Source organism: Cervus canadensis, chromosome 26 (genome assembly GCF_019320065.1).
Source record: "Cervus canadensis isolate Bull #8, Minnesota chromosome 26, ASM1932006v1, whole genome shotgun sequence".
Classification (NCBI taxonomy): Eukaryota; Metazoa; Chordata; class Mammalia; order Artiodactyla; family Cervidae; genus Cervus; species Cervus canadensis.
The window spans coordinates 18,500,198-18,523,790 of record NC_057411.1 but is presented as its reverse complement, the minus strand read 5'-3'; the positions used below and the strand labels follow the sequence as shown (position 1 = coordinate 18,523,790).

General features: G+C 34.5%; 1 protein-coding gene across 9 annotated transcripts in view; it reads left to right on the top strand.

Annotated features, from left to right (window-relative positions):
• Positions 1 to 23,593, top strand: part of EPHA5 (EPH receptor A5) — a 385,548-nt gene that overhangs the window by 184,306 nt on the left and 177,649 nt on the right. For 6 of the 9 annotated variants that reach the window (XM_043447887.1, XM_043447885.1, XM_043447886.1 and 3 more), the window contains exons 4-5: positions 1,159 to 1,314; positions 5,250 to 5,585. The exons of 1 other annotated variant lie outside the window; for it this stretch is intronic. In XM_043447887.1, the coding sequence (XP_043303822.1) occupies positions 1,159 to 1,314; positions 5,250 to 5,585 (492 nt within the window). Of the gene's footprint in view, positions 1 to 1,158; positions 1,315 to 5,249; positions 9,592 to 14,774; positions 14,831 to 23,593 lie in introns of all 9 variants that reach the window. 2 more of the 9 variants (XR_006265647.1, XR_006265648.1) reach the window with 2 other exon arrangements.

Below are 23,593 nucleotides of genomic sequence, written 5' to 3'. Positions count from 1 at the left end.
ATTACCCATTGAGAAGAAAGAGAAAGATAAAAGCTTAGGGAATACAGAATAAGGAAGCTTAGTTTGTTAACATTTACTTACCTGACCACTAACTTAACAAAAATATCAGAGATTTTCTTCATGTGATTCTGAGTAGTTCAGTTACATTTTTCTTGCCATGTCATTCACTCTGGTGTGGATTACATAACAATATGTGAATACTTTCTGTAGTCAAACACTGTGATAAGTATTGTAAATGCAGAATTGAATAAGGCACATTTTTCCCCTTTGTAGAGCATTATAATTTTTGTGGTATAAACATGACTGATACCGGAATAGATGAATGTTGGATTAGTAAGGATCTCAATGAAAATTTCTAAAATGGAGTAAAATGTGGGGAAATAAAAAAAAAAACAAAAACCCTGAAGACTGAATCCTCTTGAAATTAATATAATATATATTAATAGTAATGTGAATGATATACTAGCTCAATCATGCGTTCTCTCCATTCTAATGGAATTTTGTGAAGGTTTTATCATTCCCTGTTGGCTAAGTGGGTAAAGAATCCGCCTGTAGTGCGGGAAACACAGGAGATGTGAATTCAGTTCCTGGGTCGGGAAGATCCCCTGGAGGAGGAAATGGCAGCGCACTGCAGTGTTCTTGCCTGAAAAATCCCGTGGACAGAGGAGCCTGGCAGACTACAATCCAAAGGGTCCCAAAGAGTTGGATACGACTGAGTGACTAAGCACACAGTTAGTTGACTTACTAATTCAACAACAAAATTTTGAGCAACTATTGGGTACTGTGCCATTCTCTGAGCATAGTGGGAATTTTGTTTTTTTTTTTCAACATAAGTTGTTCTAATAATAGCATAAATGAAAGTTATATTCAAAGCACTTTGTTTTAAATACATATGACTATCTTTATAATATTTATTGTAACATAAGAATCATTATAAATATATTCTGATCATGTTTGATTTAAATACTTTAAATAAATATTTGATTATTGAATGAATAGCCTGTTATTTATGATTCAGAAACTTATGAAAAAAATTTGAAATGAATGAAAGGATGGTGTTACATGAAATCTGTGTATAGTAGTCAAAATAATGACATTATTCACAAAGCAAACACTCATGTTCCAGGGAAAAGCTTAGTCTCTTATTTCTTTTGACAGTGTGCAGACCTGGGTTCTTCAAAGCCTCACCTCACAGCCAGAGCTGCAGCAAATGTCCACCTCACAGTTACACCCATGAGGAAGCTTCAACCTCTTGTGTCTGTGAAAAGGATTATTTCAGGAGGGAGTCTGATCCACCCACAATGGCATGCACAAGTAAGGAAACCCATGGATCTTTGGTGATGCTAACCTTCACCAGTTTGAAGAAATAGCATGATGGAGCCTGTTACATTCTTTTACTGTTTCCCCTAAAACAGGCATAATGTTTAATTTGCCAATATAGGATTTCACCAGAATCCAATCTTCTTGAGTAAACATTAAGAAATTCAAGTCTCTTTTATCATTTACAGTGGGAAGCATCAGTTTTCCCTTATTTCAAGTTCAACATCTGGACCACAAATACAATTTTTTTTTTTTTAACTTTATGATTTATTTGAGTGCTCATGGTGGCCAAGCATGACTTTGACAAATCCATTCCCCTGTTCCTGGTAAACCATTTTTATTTTTTTTTCCTCTTCTTGCAAGCCAACTTTCTGATCACAAAAATATCCAGTACATGGTACTTCTATATTCTTATTGTAACCTGCCCCACTAAGCTACAAAGACCAAAAAGAAGATCATTTATAAGACAGGAAACACTACACGCACATGGAGTGCTGAGGGCTGGCAAATCAAATTAAGAGTCAAATATAAAACCAGCTGTCAACTAGGATGTTCAAGTGGTTGTGTTTTTTAGCAATGAGCGTCCTTAACTGTTATTGAATATATGGTCAGATAATCTTAGAATAGATGAATAATGAACATTTTATTCCAACATTTGCAGTGGGTACTTCCATATCTGTCAGTGTTTTGGTGTTTTTTTTTTTTCCTAGTGTGCCACATATTTCTGGGAAGGAAACAAATTTACATGTTAGTTTGCTTGATGACAATACTTCTTTAGTTTTTCTGTCTTCGTCTCTATAGCAAATCAAACAAAAGCAATGAAAGGGAAGAATAGTGAATCCCAACACCCCTTACCATTCATTTTCCATGATGTCCCATTTTGTACTCTTTTAGATCCCTGTAGGTTGTAGTTGCCATCAAAGATGAAGATAATTTTTTTGAAATTTAGTACTCTCTGGTATCATGTATGAAGACATATGGTTTCTTTACTTAAATAATCACAACTGAAATTTTATCTGAATTTCAGTGCCTGAATATCATAGTGTCAATGAAATGTATATTCATTATTTCTCAAATCATTGATATTAACTTCACATTGTTAAAGATCATTCTTTATCACATTCTGATACTTTTATGGCTTAGATGGTTACTAACTATAAACAATTCCTCTTCACATAAGTAAATGACATTAGTGTATACCTTTCTTAAGAGGATACATTTGAATTTGAATGGAGGAGATATAAAGTGTGATTGAATGTGATGCATCTTGGTTGCAGTGGAAATTGCTTCAATTATTCAGAGCAAAATAAAGCCTAAATAGTCGGGGGGGGGGGGGCGGGGCGGATGTTGGCTAGACTGTATTTTGGTGGATTAGAGAAACTCATATCTTGGCTTATTTCAATTTCATCGATTTTATAGGTATTCTTTTCTTTAAGTAGTACAACCATGATCAGTCTCTTTCTAAGCATGAATAGGAGCCTCCCATTCTGTAAAATTACTAGGTTTGGGAATGGGTGAGACCCCATGGTTTGGTGCCAAGGACTGCTTAGCTTTCGTTTAGGACCTGAGGTTTATATTTTCTCTGTATCCAGGTGTGTGCATTTCTAATACGGTGTCTCAGAGGAACACTCATTTGTATGCATTTCTCAAAAAAGACAGGGAGTCCTGTAGATCGTCCTAATAAATAGTCTGTGAGAGTGTGCGTTCTGGTCTTAGTTGCATTCACAATACCACAAATACCACATATGATGATACCCTTCAACAGATAAGATCACTTGATTTATGTCTGTTTGGCTCTTTGGTATTAAATTTATGGTTTCAACTTCTTTTAATATTTTTTTCTGGTAATCCGGAAAACCAAACGCAACAAACCTATAGGAAAAGAAAATCAAACAAAATTCAGATTCTAATGAATCTGTTCAAACTGAGGGTGCCTTTCCCAGCTCTACTTGGGTTCATACATCACGGTGTATTAGCAGGATGGTGGAATGTCATTATGTTATTTTTTAGTGCATGTCAGTCTGAGCCTTCACTGATTACCTCTTCTTTAGGGCTCCCCTTGAATAGATAAGTTTCATTTTGACTTTGAGAGGCATATGTGCCCCAACTCACATGCTGAGGGCCTATTGGTAGCAGAGTCAGAAGAAGAGTTAGACCAAGATACAGTTTTACAGATTTAGAGGAAAGGTGTAACCGTGGGTATAGTTACATTGGCAGGAAAACTCAGAATTTTGATATCTTTTGAAATAGACCTATTCCAAGTATATTTTACCTTTTTCTCACAAGGGAACCTGTAACATTTTGATCTCAAATTACATTTTTGCCATAATTTTCCACTATTAAGTAAGCTAAAGGCAATAGTAAAAAGAGTTGTATTTCCATCTTAAGTATTTGTTTCAATTTAAAAGTGACTTTTATATTGGAGTGTGTGAGACTGTATGGGAAAATTCATAGGATTCAACCACAACTACAGCAAAGGTAGAGATTTTTTAATCAAAACTGGCAATTTTTACATTATGGAGTTCTTTAAGTGACATTTTATGAATACTAGGTAGCTTTCTTATTACTTTTAAATTTAGTCCTCAGCAGCCATGGCTTAATAAATGTTAGGTAGAAATTAATATTTACTTCTATGTTTAGAACAGACAGCACATATTAAGATAACTAAGCTATGTCATCCTGAGTAGGTTAATTTATGCTTATGAACCATTCATAGTCCATTTTATTCCCTATTGGGAAATCCTTGCTAAGTAATTCTGAAACAAATAAAATGTGTTTTCTCTTCAAGAACATCTGATCATATAATATTAACAGTGGACTGAAGCTGTAGGTCTGAGTCTCTATAAGTCTACTCTAGAGTCAGGCAATATGCAGTTAATTCTTTTATAGACACTATTTTTAGAGCATTTTTAGGTTCAGAACAAAATTGATAGGATGATATAGAGATTCCCCATATATCCCTCATCTGCACACATTCATGGCTTGTCTCGTTATCAACACCCCCTACCAGATTAATGCATTGGTTACAATTGGTAGGTAACCAATTTTAGTTCTCTTTAGTCTGCTATTATTTCAGAAATACAGTATTATACACATGAATAGCATTTGCTATTATATATAAATTTATTATGCTGATTTTTCAAGGTCTGAACACATTCATTCTTCTTCTTAATTGTGTTTTGGAGAATTATTTTTTAAAACAAGTTTTAGATTTTCAGTTAAGTAAAATGCACAGTTTTGCCGAACCACAATGTTAAAACCATATCAAAGTAAGCAAAAAAAAATTGATCAACTACTTAAATTCTAGTTTTTTATTGTCATATGAGGGAGGCTTCAAATTCTGTTGGTGGCTTATCAATAGATATGCAACTTACTTTGAGATAAACTAAGGCTGTTTTTGTTTTTCCTTTTTACTTTCTGTAGAATTTGTAGTCAACAGCCACACTAATAAATCCTCTTTCTACCTGTACTCATTGCTTAGTAAATCCTTCATGTTTAATTCCTAGCTTTCAGGGAACAAGTATCATTGAGGACTTAATCACGTCAATCCCCAAGGAGAATTTTTCCTTGGACTTGCCAAAGAACTTGCCACTGTTTGAATACATAATTTTATCTACATTTTTTGCATGCACAGTTTTATTCCATAAATCTCTATGTATACACTAAGGAAAACATCTTCTTTAACTGAACTTGTTACATTGACAAGATAAGTCATTTCTATAGTATTTAAACCCCACTATTGTCCCTACAAAACTATAACAAGATTTTTCAAAGATTATTACAAATTGATAATTCTTGCATTCTACCCTGCTTAAAACAATGATTGCAAAGCTATTTTTTTTTTCCTTCAGACCAGAAATTTGTGTAGTAACCAATGCCTAATTTTATCATCTCAAAATTTGTTTTTTTCACTTTACTTTGCAAACCAGGACCCCCCTCAGCTCCTCGGAATGCCATCTCAAATGTTAATGAAACTAGTGTCTTTCTGGAATGGATTCCTCCTGCTGACACTGGTGGAAGGAAAGATGTGTCATATTGTATTGCATGCAAGAAGTGCAACTCCCATGCAGGTGTGTGTGACGAGTGTGGCGGTCATGTCAGGTACCTCCCCCAGCAAATCGGCCTGAAAAACACCTCTGTCATGGTGGTGGATCTGCTCGCTCACACAAACTATACCTTTGAGATTGAGGCAGTGAATGGAGTGTCCGACTTGAGCCCAGGAGCCCGGCAGTATGTGTCTGTAAATGTAACCACAAATCAAGCAGGTAAGTGTGATGTCCAACCAAATCATGTACCTTAGGACACATTCTGTCAGTTATCTCCCCAGCTCAGGGCTAAGTTGCCTGAGATCTGAAAAAGAACTCCACATTATCCAGAGGGTTAGGTCTTAGAGTAGAATGAATACATCTTGAGATGCCTTTTTTTTTTTTTTTTTTAAGTTTTAGGCAAATAAAAGCTAAAGTTTCGTAGCAGACACATCCATGGACAGAAAACAAAAGATAGATTTTAGTTGAATTTTTTCATTAAAAAATATATTTATGGCTCAAATCCATTTGTGAAAAAAATTTTTATCTCATAATTTTGAACAGTGCAATTATTATAGCTCAGATCTACATTTTTGTTGTTTTATTCACTTCAAGTTTTTTCTTTAATTAAGTTAGCATGTAATAAGGCAGGTTTATTAGTTTGGCACCACATCTGAATTTTCTTTGCATATTAAAATAGGGTTTTCTTATTATTTCTATTATTATTGTTACAAATGCATAAGACAACTTTTCTTTGATAAATCCATTTATCAAAATTATAATAACTGTGAGCCATTGTACAACAACCATACATATGAAAATATACGTATATTCCATATGAAGAACTTAGAAATATTAAGGAGTAGGGAAAATAGTGCTGCTTGAATGACTAATTCCCCTAAAATTTCTGCTCAAATATTTAATTTTAAGTAAATCCATATAGAGGAATTCTTGTCTGGTAAACTACAAATCAAGCTATGACTGAATTAATAACTCATTCTATTATGTGGCAAGAACCATTCAAAGCCTATGAGTAGCTTATAACTGGTTTTTGTCAATAACAAGTGCCTGTGTAGGAAGGGGTTTAAATGTAATGTTCCTTCTATTCCTTGGCCTCAGCTCTCAGTTCATGGGAAAAAACTGGTTACCCCTTAAGTACCTCAGGTGAACTTTGCTTGGTGAAGACATCCTTACCAGTAGAACTCATAGTGTGATAGGATGTGTTTGACTGAATTAGGTCAGACTTAATTCCTATAATGTTAGTATAAGTTTGTAGGTAGTGGAATGATCTGATTGACAAGAAAATGTTGTTTGTAATCAAGTTTTGGTCAAAATAATTTGAATTATTGGATGTGTCAGATAAATGAAGTGGTTCTCTCTTGAGAATAAGCAAAACACATATCATTGGGTTCATAGTTGTTTTGACTAATAAAACTGAGGGGAACATTCAAAAGTAACCCAGAGGATACAAAGATATTTGAATTATTCACCAAGCATCATTCTAAGCCCTCATGTTCTCATCCATGTTGAATGTATCCACAGCCTTTTTTTAATCCCATGGGAAAAAAAAATAAATAAACACTGTATACCTATATGCCACTTTCCTCAGTGAAATTTTTATATTTTACTCCATTTAGTTCCTAACCTAAGGTTGAACTAATAAAATTGCTAAAAAGAGGTAGACAAAATTAGTGAAAATTAGGTTTTCCTCTAGTATAGACTCATCTTTGGGCATACTAGTATACATTAATTTTTCATCACAGTATCTAGATTCCACAAGTGCTCTGTGAATGTCAACTGTCTTCTCACATCAGAAAAATACTGGGATTAAACTTTTGCTTTCAACCTTCATATGCAATATCTTTCAAACTTACTTGGTTCTAAGTGTGAATCTTCCATTAACATACTGAAAGCATATTGAACAATCATGAAGAGTTGTAGTCCCCTGGGAGCACATTATTTAAGCTTGCATAACCGTCTTTGAATGATGTTTCTCTGATGAACTAGATAACTATTTTTTAAATGATATTATTAATAAATACTTGCTCCAAGGGTTTTTTAATTACTGGCCTGTTAGGACTGCACAGTATGTTTTTTGAACTACAAATACTTTAAATATCAAGAAAGAATAATTTTTATCCAGCTATTCAAGGCATGGCTATCATGTAAAACAAACATTTGTATTCAGAGCAGAAACTTTGTTGACTTTTGATTTGCTGTTTTTCCCCCAAGTTTTCAGAGTGTACATACTATAAAATCCTTACAAACCTACCAAAAAAATAAAAAAATAAAAACAAGATAGAGATTTTCGCATCATCTGACATTTCAGACCAACTAAATATCAATTTCACAAAAATTATTGACTTCAAGTAACTGTTAGATTTAATGCCATGGTGCTGGACATTTATCAAGTACCAACATTATAGAAAGTTGGCTACAGTAGTTGGATTTAATGTCTGAATATTTTCCCAGCCTTAAATTACAGAAAGTTATCTGGACCATATGTGGTTTTTATACAAAACTTCTTTTAACAGATTTCAACTTTAGTTTCAATCTCTATGGAGTGTTTTTTGAGAAATGCATTTGTTTCTTAATTTATTTGTTTCAGATTTATAATTTGTTCTGTCATTTTCTGATTGATTCATATTAGTGACATCAATGTGATATATGAACAGCCCAGATTCAAAATTATGTTCAACATGTACAAGAAAAAAATAGTAATTTTTTCAAGATAAGAATCTTACATTAATCTAGAAACTGAAATTGATTAGTTAACCCTGGCTGATCGGTCTATAAAAAGAAATAATGATTTTGTGCTGAGGATAGTGATTAAATGATTAATTTATGGATGTTTATACAGCATTTAAGACGTTTTTCCAGCTATTAAATCATTATGGAGTCTAGCATTTTGCTTTTGCGAGAAGTCGTCTGAATTCAAATGATACTTTTTTGCATGTAATTTAATAGTCAAGTCAAAAGATGAAGTTTTAAGGAAAGCTAAATACTACAGTTAGTTGGAATTTATGGGATGGGCCTTGTAGAATTCAACAAATAGTACTGAGATTGACAAAGAATTGCAAAGTTGTTGTGGGAATTATCACTGTTAAGAAATATAAACTCACATGAAATGGGAAAATTGAGGGGGGAAAAAGTAATTTACAAAAAGGTAAAGGAATATTGTGTGTGAAAATGGGAAATGATAGAAAAAAATGTGAATACATAAATTATATAAAGAACTTTAATAGTCAAATTGCAAAGTTGATAAAATCATGGATATACAAACCATATTTTATTAAGCTCAAACTTAGAAAAAGAATAAAGTTCATGGAGCTCCTCAAGTTTCTCGTGATTTGGAAAAATTGATATATAAAAATTTTTTTTACAAAAAATGCGTTTTGATTATTTACATGACAACACTTCTATTGTTCATTCCTATTGTATTATCATTTATTTTGTCTTACCAGTTTAGGTCATCAAAAATGTAACTGCTAGATAGATGGATAGGTAGATGGAGAGTGATATGTCAACATAGTATGAAAATTAAAAATCCCATTGAAAACAATTACGTTAAATGTTTCATTATCAGCTCACAAAAGAGTGTGCATTTATCATATTCCTCTATAAACTTATTTTTTAGGATTTTACTTTAAAATAATTTTGCACTGGGCATACTTTAATCAAGAACTAAATCATGATGCCCTTTAATATATCAAATGTATATTTTATCCCCAGGAGCAATAAGCTCATCCCAACTAAAAAATCAAAAGTATTCCTACTTTAATAAGCCAGGGTACAGAATCGTAATTCCGAGCTAAAATAGATCAAATTTTAATTGTTTTGAATTAGTCTTAGACTCTTCGACTTTTTCATCAAAGAGCTAGATTAACATGATACGAGTTACAAAGTGTAACAAATATTTTGGAGGGAATGTCCCAACCTGTCCCAGGCTATCAGAAGTATCACTAAGAAAGGTGAGTCCTTTATTTTCAAAGGTTTTATTTCTTGATTCTTCCAAAGTATCTGGGAGCATGATAATTCCATTTCAGGTACTTTCAGTTTGATGCAATTTACATAGTTGTTCAGAATGATGTCTTACAGGATGTGGCGATGCCCAGGGTTCCTGAAACTAAATTATGCCATAGAGTTGGAAATTTAAGAGAATGCTGATGGTAAAAGCACACAAGTGTTTCTGAGAAGAGGGAAGCAAACATTTTCTGTTGATCTCTGTTTAGTGAGGTGTTGAAAAGTAAGTTCATTGTCACTTGCTCAGTCATTACTATGATAATTCTGAGGGTCTTTGTTGACTTTCTTCCATGGCGAGAACTTACTGGCTATCTTTGTAATCACCACTACATTAAATATATTGTTGTTTGCCAAGATTAGTTTGTCTTCTATACAGACTAAAAAAGGTAATTTAAATTTGCATGTAGGTAATACTCAATATTTTTACTTTTATATATATAATTTTATGGTGGCACTAACTGCTGCATCCCCCACAGATCCACGAGGTATGTGTGTTTACTCTTTTGGTGGGAGGAAGAGTAAAAAGAGGAAGCTCTATGATTTAGTTTAGTTTGGTCATTACTGTAGTTTCACAGCTTTTACTGCGTGGGGCTCAGAGACAAAGAGATTTTTTAGAGTTGAAGAGGAAATCTTCCAAGTATACACCTATGACTGGTGAAATAAAGAATTGAATGGAGGCATCAATGTGCCAGTTGTAATGTGGGCTTGGGACAACATCTCATTCATCACATTACCGTCATGGCCTCCACTCAGATCATGGTTTCTTAGGGGTATTTTGGATCCACAGAGATTAGTGTTAGCTCTATAATCTGTTAGAAGTATATTCTGTATTCTAGTAAATCTAAATTTAGATCTTGAAATCTAAAATTTACAATCTGGGTGGTAACCCTCCTGCCCCCCATTTATCTAGAACTGGCCAGAGATTTCGCTCAGATAGCTGAAATGGAAAATGTACAATATTAATATATGTTACTATTGCACAGTACTCCATAAGGACAATTTTCTCTTCATTTAATAGGGTCAGTGAGCTTACTCGGGTCTGGGTGTTGGTGAGACACCATGACTAACACTAAATTTAGATTTGTATTTCTTAGACCTTGATATCATTAGTGGTATAGATGAGAGGGTCCATTGTTTCAGTTGCTTAATGCCTTGGTGCTAGACTTTTTACCATTCACATTTTCGCCTATTATGAAATCTGTGTCCACTTTTCTTCTAGTGGTAAAGTGCTAACACTTGGTCTCTGCCATATCTGATCCCTAAGAAATTAAGAAATCACTTCACTGCATCTTCAGCCTCTATGTTCTCAAGAAAAGAGAAATTTTAGAGATTTTGGTAATAAAAGTGGCACTGTTCTCATCAATTTATTTCTTATAAATATGGTGAAGAACATGTCTTCTGAGTCCTTTCTGAATTGTAATTAGTGGATAGTTTCATAGGTCTTGGCAAATAAATCCATTTCAGTGTTCCTATTTTAGTAGGTCATTTAATTCCTTCTTCATTAAAACAAGGAGTTCCTAGTATCTGAACTATAAAAACATAGTTCACCTTTCAAATCCAGATCTTGGCCAACTAGTTGAACAAGCATTTAGCATTTGTGCTAGCTAGCTACCTAGAGAAGCATGTTGAATCTCTAATCATGCATTTATACCAGCTTGAATTTCACTCCTCTGTAAGGAACACATAAAATCCATTTTCACATACATATTCCATATGCTCCTGCAGATTTAAGTTATAGAGTTTTGTGAGACATATTCAGGAAGTTTTTTGTCCCCAGCATTGACTGCATAATTGGCTCCCAAGAGGATGTTGGGATCTTGAGTTCAGATGGAGTAAATAAGTTTGAGCAATAATACTTCCTTCTGTCACTTAATGATCTTAGATAAGGTATTGAAGACATCAAGGAATAGCTTCCTCAGCCAGGTGTGGAAGAACTTAATGGTAGCAAGAGAGACTCAGTAAGTTTTAGAAGCTGAAAATTCTTTCAATCATCTATTTTCTCCCCCATATCCACATTCCAGTGCTCAGGATTTCATGTTTTCCAGTCAGTGGCTTCATTTTCTCATAAGGCAAGGCAGTAAGTCCATAATTTTAGCAGTTCAGGAATTCTGTGGTCTAAGACTTGGTTTTTGATGCACAGTTCTGTCATCCATTTACAGCATGAAGACTCTGATCATCTCAATGTGAACTGAACAGAGAAATTTAAACTTTGAGACACTAATTTTATTTCTTTAAAATCTGCAGTGCAACCAGACTCATCCTGTCCTCCTATATTTCTTGTTTTTCTCATACTTTCATAGTACTGAGTGAAACTGAAGGTCACTCAGTCGCATCCAACTCTTTGCAACCCCTTAGACTATAGCCCACAAGGCTCCTCTATCCATGGAATCCTCCAGGCAAAATACTGGCGTGGATTGCCATAACCTTCTCCAGGGGACTTTCCTGACCCAGGGATGAACCCAGGTCTCCCTCGTTGCAGGCAGATTCTTTACCATCTGAGCCACCATGGGCAAGAGTACCAAAGCAGATGAAATTTGGTCACCAAAAATATCTTCAAGAATCCCTTTATTTGCAGTGACCAGAGGTGGTAAGACATAGCCACTATATGCCTGCTGTTGTTAGATTAAAACTAGCAACATCCTTTAAAAACTACATAGGTTCTTGCTACACGGAAATTGAACCAGTCAAACCACAGGTCTAAACTCCCATTCTTTTAAAAGACTTTTGCCTGCAGCACTTCTCTTTTGGGAACGATTTTTAGGTTTTAATGTCTATTTTCTTAGTTGTAAACAAAATGTACTCTGAGTGGTTTAAACAGAAGAGGCCTGTAATAAAGGGTATTAAGTGGCTTATAGAATCATAGAGAAAAATAGATTCAAAGATTAGGGCTAAGTTTCAGGAGAAATGCCCAGTACTCTACCACAGATCTGGCCTGAAGAAGCAAAACATGGCCACTGCAGCTGTCAGACAATAAATGGCAGGCACTTAACCTTATTGCAATTGCTGCTGCCATTAGTAGCATTGCTGCTTCAGAATCTCAAACTTGAAACTGCTGGAAAATCTTCAGATTTGCCACAAACTATGATATCCATGAATTTGTTCAATTTGAATGAAAATTTCTGCCTGTAATTGTTAACCAAGTTACCTCCGTTATTCTGAAGAAATATGTTTTTTTCAAATAGTTAAGATTTGTCCACCCTATCTTTCTCTCTCTCTCCCTTCTTCCATTCCTGCCTCCTGCTCTTTCTTCTTCCCCCCTCCATCCCTACTTTCTTTACTCTTTCCTTCCTTTCTTCTTTCTTTCCTTCATTCTGTATTTTCTTTTTACTTCAGATGATGAGAGTTAATGATATCTCTTAACTCAAACACGGCACATTACCATGTTTGAACTATGCAAGGTCTTGCTGTGGTTTATATATTGATATTTTTTATGTACTGCTTTTATCCCAAATCTATTTGCCATTTTCCTAAACAAATAGCCTTTACATGGATTGCTTATTTCTCTGCATAAGTATTCTTATTAAAAATTTATTTAGCATCAGATGCATAGGTTTTTAATTTCACATAATAGTTATATTAAACATCTCATTCTGATAACTAATTTTTTTTCACCATAATAAAAATCTTTTCTAGATCCACTTAATGTTGTTTTTGCCATCCAATGAGCTGTCATACATCCACTGCTCTTTACATACCAATTCATCCAGGGACAGAGACCCAGATCCTCTGACTACCCAATTTGGGAGCATTCTTTATCCAATTTAAAGCCTTAATATAGTGATTTTCATTCAGTTAATATCTATAAAACAGAGTAATGCTTAGTACATAATAAGGTATTGATAAATGTTACTACAGTAGTTTATAAAAAACTTCTCAACAGTGTGAGTTCATGGAAAATTTTCTCAGGTCGTGCTAGTGGTAAAGAACCCACCTGCCAATGCAGGAGATGTAAGAGATTCAGGGTCGATGCCTGGGTCGTGAAGATATCCTGGGCGAGGGCATGGCAGCCCACTTCAGTGTTCTTGCCTGGAGGATCCCATGGATAGAGAAGCCTGGCGGGCTACAGTCTATAGGGTCACAAAGAGTCGGACATGACTAAAGTGACTTAACATGTACGCATAGAAAGAATCCTATGAGATAAATAAGGCTTCCCAAGTGGCTCAGTGGTAAAGAATCCATCTGCCAGTGCAGTAGAAGCAGGAGATGCAGATCCTGTCTCTGGGTTGGGAAGATCCCCTGGAGAAGGAAATGGCAGCCCACTCAAGTATTCTTGCCTGGAAAATCCCATGGACAGTGGAGCCTGGCAGGCTGAAGTCGATGGGGTCACAAAGAGTTGAACACAACTTAGCGACTGAATACACACATGAGATAAATAGGTTTTAAACTTTATGAGTATTATATAGACAAACTCATTGGTGAAGTAAAATGAGAAGAGAAAAATACTTTAAAGTGAAAAATAACAGAATCAGTGATGCCTCAGGTAACAACAACAACAACAACAAAAACCTACTTCAAGCTTATAGGAATAATTAATGAAATTTCATTTTTCCAATGATGAGTCTATCTTCAATGATTTCTTAAAATACTGAGTTTTATATTAGCATTGAAATTTTCAAATTCAGTTAAATATCCAGAACAATTAACATAAAGAAATAAGCAGAGAATAACAGCACCAAAGTAAGAGCAATGCTTTGTATATAAGAAATAGTCACATAATTTTTGTTTTTATCAAAATGTATTTGGACGGATACAAAATTTTTAACTACATTATTTCTATTTAAAGATGCATATTGATTTGTCAGTTCTTGAGGTTTCTAAGGAAGACTATCTAGAGACAAAATAAATGTTTTCTGTAATTACATATCATGAATATCTCTACATTGGTGTCATACTGATCTGTGACCAGGTTCGTGTACTTGTTATGGCTACCAACAGAAATCCTTTAATTTTGCCAACTGCCACTGCCCATTCCCATTAAAACTTGGCTTAAATGAGGCACACAATCTGAACTTTTCCTATGCTTATTTCTGCTTGGAAAACGTAGTTCAAAGATGAGACACTAATGTAATGAATTTGTCCATATTTCATCTCTGGTTTATTTAATAAGGATTAGCAGATGGAGGTGGAGTATTTTTAGAAATCATCAAAATGCTTTTTTGGTTCACTGACAAGAATCTTTCTAGAGACTCCTCTGGTTTCTAAAAAGACACTTCAGGGACTTCTGTTCCTTCTCTTTCTCTCTTTGATCTGTTGTGGTAACGATGACAAAGATGATGATCGATGATGGCTAGCATGTTTCAGCACTTATAGTGTGCATATTGCTATGCGAAGAACTTTATTTGCATTTTCTTATTTAATCCTAGCAATATCTTCATGACATAATATTATTATTATTCCCATTTTTAGGATGAAGAAACTGAAGTTTAAAGATGTGAAGTGATTTGCCCAAGGTCACAAATCTAGTAAGTGAGGGCATAGGAATCTAAACCAGGAAATTCTTCCTCTAGAACTAGTGTGCTTGAATCACTAGTCAGTATTGCTGTTTCCTCTGCCTGAAGCCTGTTTCTTACTATACATCATTGTCCTAGATAGCTCAGTCTTCAGATCTGCTTAAATCACTGTCTCCTTAAGAAAAGTTTTCCCTGTCTACAGTTTGGGCTTTCCTCTCTATTGTAACCTGGAGCACAGGCAATATAAGTATTTGCTTTCTTATCTGTTTTTCTGGAATCTTCCCCTGGGAATCATAATAGTGCCTAGAACCTGTTTCTTAAGATATTTCATAGAATAATGAGTTCAATTGTTTATTATTTTAATTAATGTTATAATTTCAGTTATTGGTGTGATGTGTAATATGTTTAAAATTTTTTTTTTAATTCTTCAAATGCCAAAATTTTTGCTTTCTTATTTATGTTGGGTGCATTTCCCCATCCCATCTCTTTTAAATTAAGGATCCAGACACAGAGTCCTAATTGTAATGCATAGGTTTAGGTGTTCCAAAACTCTGAAATAAGACATTATTATTTAAAGTCTGTTGCCTAGCTGGCTTTCCTACTTTCTTAATCTCTGTTTCTTTAGACACTTTATAATCTTGACAAAAAGATTCACTGTGAATGGCTGAACTCATTCCAGAGAGGAATTTTGTATAATGAATACTATGCTGCTTAAGAGCAACGCGTGGTGTTTTCAATCTATAGTCTGTATTTATGGACTCATGGATTGCACAGCCTGGATCTTTTATTCATTCTATCCAAGGGAGGGTCCAAGAATCTGCATTTTTTAACACATACGCACACACAACCTGCTGCAGGGTGTTTGGCCCACATTTGAGAAAAATTACGCTTATAGGAGGTTGGTATTTGTTTCGTGTTCCTCTTCTCTAGTGAGATGGTGATAACTTTTAATCTGGTTTCCTTGATGTCGCTTTTCTAAAAAGCTCTAAAGCTCTTTATAAAATACCTGCTGACATTCTGTATTTACACCAGCAATGATTTTGTTAATACTATTCTCTTTCTCGCTAATGTAGGTACTCTATTCTTCTTACTACTCACTTGGAAGCTTTTAAACTAGCTTTGTGTAATTCTTATTGCAAACCCACTCCCTATTTAGCAGAATCAGGCTCAAAATTCCATTTCAAGTGTGAACTATCAAGTATTCTCATGGTCCAGTACAGAATTGTAGCAATTCAACATTTGAAATGTTCACTCATTCATCTCATTGGCATGTATGCTAAGAACTTATTTGTGTAAAGATGGATGTTGTAAATTGATATGGATAACATATCAGTTTGTTTAAAACCTCACTCTGAAGTGCTCTTGCTCTTAAGTCCTTGTGAACAAAGCTCTGAAAGCATTCCCAGTGACCTGATGTAGCATAAGAGTAAAGACACAGATGTGAAATCATGTTTAAGTCAAGCATACGCATGAGTCCTCTATTAGGTTCTAAATGAAGTTTACTTAGAATACTAAAACTTTTTTTGCACAGTGTGCTGAAATGACTTGTTCATGTGATTTTTCTGAAATTGACTACCATTCATTCAAACATTATTTATTCAACACTTCCTGCATTTATTATACTCTGTTGAGCAGTCTGAAAGATATAAAAGCAGTTTAAAAAGTCCATCCTACTCCAACCTTAGAAGTTTATTTTTCCTCAGAAGAAGTAAAGAATTGAAGAATAAAGTCTAATAAAATGAAACAGAAGAGAATTAATGATAGCTTGCCTATTAAGCTCAACAGCAATAGCATCAAATATGAATTGACTTACTGACTTCACAGTTTTCTCTGTGTTTTGCTTCCTTTATCTCATATACATATCTATAGAGGCATTTATTCAAATCCACTTAGGATATACAGTTGCATTTATTTAAAAAAATGATACACTATTTTGTAACTGCCCTATGTCTATTTTAATAGACATGCCTTGTTTGGTGAGCATAATACCAGCATAATCAATCTTTGCTGATAATGACCTATTATTGAATAATATAGTAACACAAAATGAACTGAGAAAAAATATCTTAAGATTTTTGACTATTGGGAGTATTTTAATTTTTTCTGTTATATCTAATTTTATTAATATTTGACCATCCGTTTAATGCTTTATTGAAATTCAGTCAGAGCAAATTACTGATTTTGTAGCTTGGCACAAAGACACCAATATCTTCTTTGTCAAAACAAGCATCAAGCTTGAGGAATTTATTTGAAGATGTGAAATGTTTTCCATTGAAATTACTTTGAGTGCTGGCTTTTTGATCTCACTTTTTACAAATTTCTCCCATTAGTAAGAAAAGAGAGGCTAGTTTGTTGAATTTTCAAGCCTGAAAGGCCTGAGGATATGACCTGTACTGCAAACCGATGCTTAAACTACAACTCAAGTGATGATTTCCCTTAGGCTTATGGTATGAACCAAAAACAAATACAGTATTATTCCAACAAAGGTTTTCTCTCTGCTTTTATTATATCTATGTATTTAAAGTATATAAATTTAGAGGATGTCTATCTATTTTTTAAACAATCATTATTTTTCCCTAATGAAGTAATAAATGACATTTAAAGGTGAAAAATTTCATTATTCTATAAATTACTAAAATTTCAGGCTCTAACTTCTGTCATCAGCCATCTACTCATATTAATAAGACCTCACTTGCTGTTACTTATGCTTAATTAACCCTTTATATGCTGAGATATAGAAAGACATGGTTGTCTTTCAGAAGAGTCCTTTGTAGACAGTAAATCAGTAGTATTTTAAAGCTATTATTGGTAGTAATGGACATGGTGGTGATAGTTTAGTAGTTTACAGTATCCCCCCCCTTACCTGCGGAGAATGCATTCCACAACCCCAAGATGTCTAAAACCTTGGATAGTATGAAGCACTGTACATATATACTGTGTTTTTCCTGTATGTACATGTCTATGATAAAATTTAATTTATAAATTAGGCACAGTGTAAGAGATTAATGGCAATAACTCTTAATAAGAGAACAGTTATAACAATATACTGTAATGAATTATATCAATATAAACTCTTTCTTAAAATATCTTATTGTACTGTACAAATCTTTTGTTTTTTGTGATGATATGAGATGATAAAATGCCTCTTTGATGAGATAAAATGAATGACCCAGGCATTGTGATGTGGCATTAAGCTGCTATTAACCTTCTGATGATCTAGTTTAAGGAAGATCATCTGCCTTAGGTAGTCCTGGATCATTTAGCCTTAAAGATGTGGATTTCTGGATGTCAAGAGCAGAGGATGTCAATGGGTGGAGATCCTAGGTGGGATGGAGCAGGTCGGTGCAAGATTTTATTAATATCACACTACTCAGAACAGTGGGAAATTGAAAATTTATGAAATGTTAACTTCTGGAATTTTCCACTTAATATCTTTGAACTGATGTTGACTAGGGGTGTCTGAATCCATGAAAAGTAAAAAGGTAGAAAAGGTTGTGGGGTGGATACTACTCTATTTTTGTTTTGGCAAACTTTACACCATTAAAATTTATGTATAAGGATAAGGGGCTTCCCTGGAGTGAGGAATAAGGATTCAACGAGTAAATGAATAATTTTAAACATTTTCCAATAAGATGTTAATATTGATAGTCTTCCTGCATGCTCAGTCATGTCCAATTGGTACACGTACAGGGAGCTAAACAGTCAGTTTTAATTGGGATTTAAGTCTATTTTTCCATGGATTTGGACTATAATTAGTGACTTGCCTCCTGAAACTATGAAATCACACACTTACATAATTGATAGATATCATGTAGTTTATATTTTTTTCCTCTACTTTCTAAAGCACTATCATTATTTCTAGTCCTACCATTACTTTTCCTTTATAGAAAAAAAAAAAAAAAAATCTACCCCTGTATGTCACTGCTGCTTTTGGTGGAGATAGTATTCACAAGCTTGGTTATTAGAAGACAGCAAAGAAAATAAATATTCTATTAAGCATTTAGAAAATCGCTTGCAGGCTTCTTTAGTTACCTCCACATGAGATGAGGTTATTCAACTCAACATTGTATGAACTTTGAAAAGAACTAACCATACTGTCTTGAAAAAAAAAAACTATTATTTTGTTAGAAAGTCACATCAGTGATGCAACTAGACTCTAGTTTAACAACAGTCTACTCTCCCTTAATTTTATTATTTGTTTTTGTCTTAGTAATATCAATAGTGGTTTCCATATTTAATCAGAATTTATTTTAAATTCTTAATTGAATACTCCTTAAACTTACTTTAAATATACTGACATTAATGGTAATGATGATTATAGCAAAAACACGTATCACTAGATGCCAAGTTCTAGTTTTATAGAGATATATTAACTAAATTTTCTAGCAAAATATCCAAAATCTTTTTTGGTGAAATTGAAGATAGAGACAGGGTTTGCCTTTTATCCATGAATCTGGTTCTCTTTACCAAATTGCTATTAAATAGCCTTTACATTCTTCACATTCATCCAGTCCTGACCTTTTGTATTGAGAAACTCAAGGTAGTTCAGATTTTCTCTAATCCAACCACAGCTTTGGTGTGTTAATTATCCTATACAAGAGTTTAATTATCCTATATATGAAATACATCCTATATGTATTTTTTCTTACATAATATTTTCTAAAATACGAACAACCAAAGGTATCACCCAGTATATTATTTACTTCTCACACCAGCTCATTGAACTATGTAACTTGTATCCCTATTTTACACACTATTTCCTATTTTAACAGATTATAGTTTTAAGTTCATAGTTGTTTGACTCTACAGCAACCAAAAGGCTGCAGATAACGTAAATTCAACTAGAATGCACTTAAGCAATGCAGGGGACATATTTTATCATTGAAAAGCACAAGTTTTAGGAATGATTTGATCATGGATCTCGCTCCACGTCTCTGAGATTTTTAGAGCCTGACCCTCTTCTTGGTCTGTTTTGACTCAAGATGGAATTATTTCATGGTAGAAAAATGGCTGAAGCAATTCCAGACATTAGTTGTGTATAACACACCATACAAAGAAGGAAAGAAAATTTCTCTTCCTCAATTTATCAGGCAAAAGTCCTAGACTTCAAGTGCAAAGGACAGAATGAGAGAGAGATACCACAGAATCCATCTCTGTGATGAGGGGTTGGGAATAGACAAGCTGGCTCATTCCCCATGGGCTCCCCTAGGGATGTCCTCAGGGTCCTTATCACGAACCCAGATGTACAGTCAGTCCCAGCAAAACTCTAAGAAAACTGTAGCACAGTAAAGGGTAGATAGATGGATTTGAGGATTAAAACTCAGTTTTTTTTATATACACCTGTATGAACCCATAATTCAGTTATTTCCAACCCATTCCATTGCTAACACTTTGATCCAAACCACTGTTATTTTAAATGATTCTGATAGTCTCCTTATGAATGCCTTTGCTTACTGGACTTCCAGAGTTTATTTTCTGCAAAACAGCCACAGGTATCTCTTTAAAATACATCAAATGATACCAGTTCCCTGCTCAGAATTTTCTTATGACTCCTTGTATCTTTCTCAGAGTAAATGACACAGACCTGAAGGATCTATAGGATCTTTCTTTGCCTTTAGGATCTTTCTTTGGCTGACCTCATCTCCCTGTACTTTCTCATTTACTCACTTTATCAGATATACTTGCCTCCTTGTTAATCACTGAAATTTCCATGTATGTTTACACCTCAGGACTTTTCTCCTTCCTGTTACTTCTACCTAGAACCATCTTCTCCAAAATGACCATATGGCTTCCTACTTTAGCATTGTTTTTGTTGGTCAGTTGTTAAGTAGTGTCCAACTTTTGCAACCCCAGGGACTGCAGCACACCAGGCTTCTCTGTCTTTCACTATCTCCCAGAGTTTGCTCAAACTCATGTCCATTGTTAGTGATGCTATCTAACCATCTCATCTCTGTTGTCCCCTCCTTTTGCCTTTAGTCCTTCCCAGCATCAGGGTCTTTTCTGGGGAGTAGGCTCTTCGCATCAGGTCGCCAACATGTTGAAGCTTCAGCATCAGTCCTTCCAATGAATATTCAGGACTGATTTCCTGTAGGTTTGACTGATTTGATCTCCATGCAGTCCAAGGGACTCTCAAGAGTCTTTACCAGTACCGTAGTTCAAAAGCATCTATTCTTCAGCACTCAGCTTCCTTATGGTCCAAGTCTCACATCATACATGACTACTGGAAAAACCATAACTTTGACTATACGTACCTTTGTGGGCAAAGTGATGTCTCAGCTTTTTAATACTCTGTCTAGGTTTGTCATAGCTTTTCTTCCAAGGCATAATAAATGCCTTTTGTATAAATATCTCTTCAGAAATGCTTTCTGACCGTCCTGTTTATAAATGTGTGCTTATACTAGTGCGCATGTGCCTGCACTCACACATGTCCTTCATCTTGACCTTTCTTACCCCACTTCTCAGTTTTATTTATTTATTATTTTTGCACACAACATAGCACTTTCTAACACTATGTAATTGACTATGTGTATTTTTTTTTGTTTCACCCTGAGAATGTAAGTTCTATTAAGTGCAGGAATATTGCTACTGTTTCTTGCCAAGAAATGCACCTGCATGTAGAAAGAATTTAATAATTATTTGTTGGAAGAATGAGTGAACAAACAAATGACTGAAAATCTTTTTACAAATAGTTATTGTCTTAGAATAGTATTCTAATAGGTATTCTAATAATACCTATTTGTACCTATTGGACTTCCCTTGTAGCTCAGTCAGTAAAGAGTCTACTTGCAATGCAGGAGACCTGGGTTCAATTCCTGAGTCAGGAAGATTCCCTGGAGAAGGAAATGGCAACCCACTTCAGTTTTCTTGCCTGGAGAATCCCATGAACAGAGGAGCCTGCCAGGTTACAGTCTGTGGGGTCACAAGAGTCAGACACGATTGAGCTACTAAGCACATTGTCTTAGAAAATTCCAGACTTTGCTATTTATACAGCAAAATAGTTACATCTTTCTAATTCTCAAACCTGCTTTAAAAGATGTCATTTGATTGGCTGATAGCATGGGATGCCACATAGGAGATAGCCCCTAGATCCCTGTTACCTTTACTTTGTTTGGGTAGCTCCTACTCAATATTTATTTCTCAGCTAAGATGACTTCTTTCAAGAAGCTGTCTTTGAATCAACAAATCTGAGATAGGTGCTTCACTTCAGTGTTCTGAAACACTTATCACTCTCATGCAAGTATGCTTTCCTTTATCATTTATTCACTTCTCTATACTATATTCTCCTTGTTGTTGTTTAGTTAAGTCATATCCAACTCTTGACGACCCCATGGACTGTACCCCGCCGGGCTTCTCTGTCCATGGGATTTCCCAGGCAAGAATACTGGAGTGGGTTGCCATTTCCTTTTCCATGGGATCTTCCCTGACCTAGGGATTGAGCCCATGTCTCCTGCTTGGTGGGCAGATTCTTTGCCACTGATCCACCTGGGAAGCCCATAAGCTCCTTGAGGGCAGAGATTACGTATGTTTATCTATGACTGAAGTCTCACTGACTAGTGTAGTTCTAACATACAGCAGGAACTCATAAATGATTAAATAAATAATGAAATTAGTTGAAATGTTATTAATTTTCAAAAATTGGGTTATTTTTATAAGTAATATTATTAATAGAGAACTGATCTCCTCTCAATACTAATACCAATTCATCCTGACTATTCAGGAGCCCCAAAACAATTTTTCTTTCCAGATGAAATTACCCTAATTTTTCCAGCATTCCTATTTTGTCATAATCTATGTTTTAAATAATATTGCTTGTTTTTTTCTTAAAATAATGAAAATACTTCTTCAAGGGTACATTAATCCACTTGAGAATTTAATTATTTCATAAGTTGTTACATCAAAATCGTTATTAGGTAAAACTATCACAGCTTTTGGTTTTTCAGTTCTTGTATGATTGTAAATTGTTATTTATTTAGATTAAGTTAATAGAATGTCTGAAAAGTTCCTGGTTGTCCTTTGTGTTGCCTTATCAGTTCCTGGAGGCAAATTTCACATATCTTCTCTGTTTTCTTCTTCTTCTTCTTTTTTATAGTTTCTGGCCTTACACTTAAATCTTTAATGTACTTTGAGTTAATGTACTTTGGTTAATGTACTTTGAGTTAATGTACTTTGGTATTAGGAAGTGTCCTAATTTCATTCTTTTACGTGTAGCTGTCCAGTTTTCCAGGCACCACTTATTGAAGAAACTGTCTTTTCCCCATTGTATATTCTTGCCTCCTTTGTCAAAAAAAAAGGTGTCCATAGGTGCATGGGTTTATATCTGGGCTTTCTATCTTGTTGCATTGATCTATATTTCTGTTGTTGTGCCAGCACCATACTGTCTTGATGACTGTAGCTTTGTAGTATAGTCTGAAGTCAGGAAAGTTGTTTCCTCCAGGTCTGTTTTTCTTTCTCAAGATTGCTTTGGCTATTCAGGGTCTTTTGTGTTTCCATACAAAAATTATTAATTTTTTTTGTTCTAGTTCTGTTCTTTAAAAAGCAATTGTTAATATGATAGGGATTGCATTGAACTGGTAGGTTACTTGGGGGTAATATAGTCACTTTCACAATATTGATTCTTCGAATCCAAAAACATGGTATATCTTCTGTTTTTATTTTTTAATTTCTAGACATGCTAGTCATTTTAAATTGGTTCTGAATAGAAGAAAAGTTGTAGAAAGGAATCTATATGTGGAAAGACAAATGATTTTTGAAACTTAATTATTTAAAATGAACAAA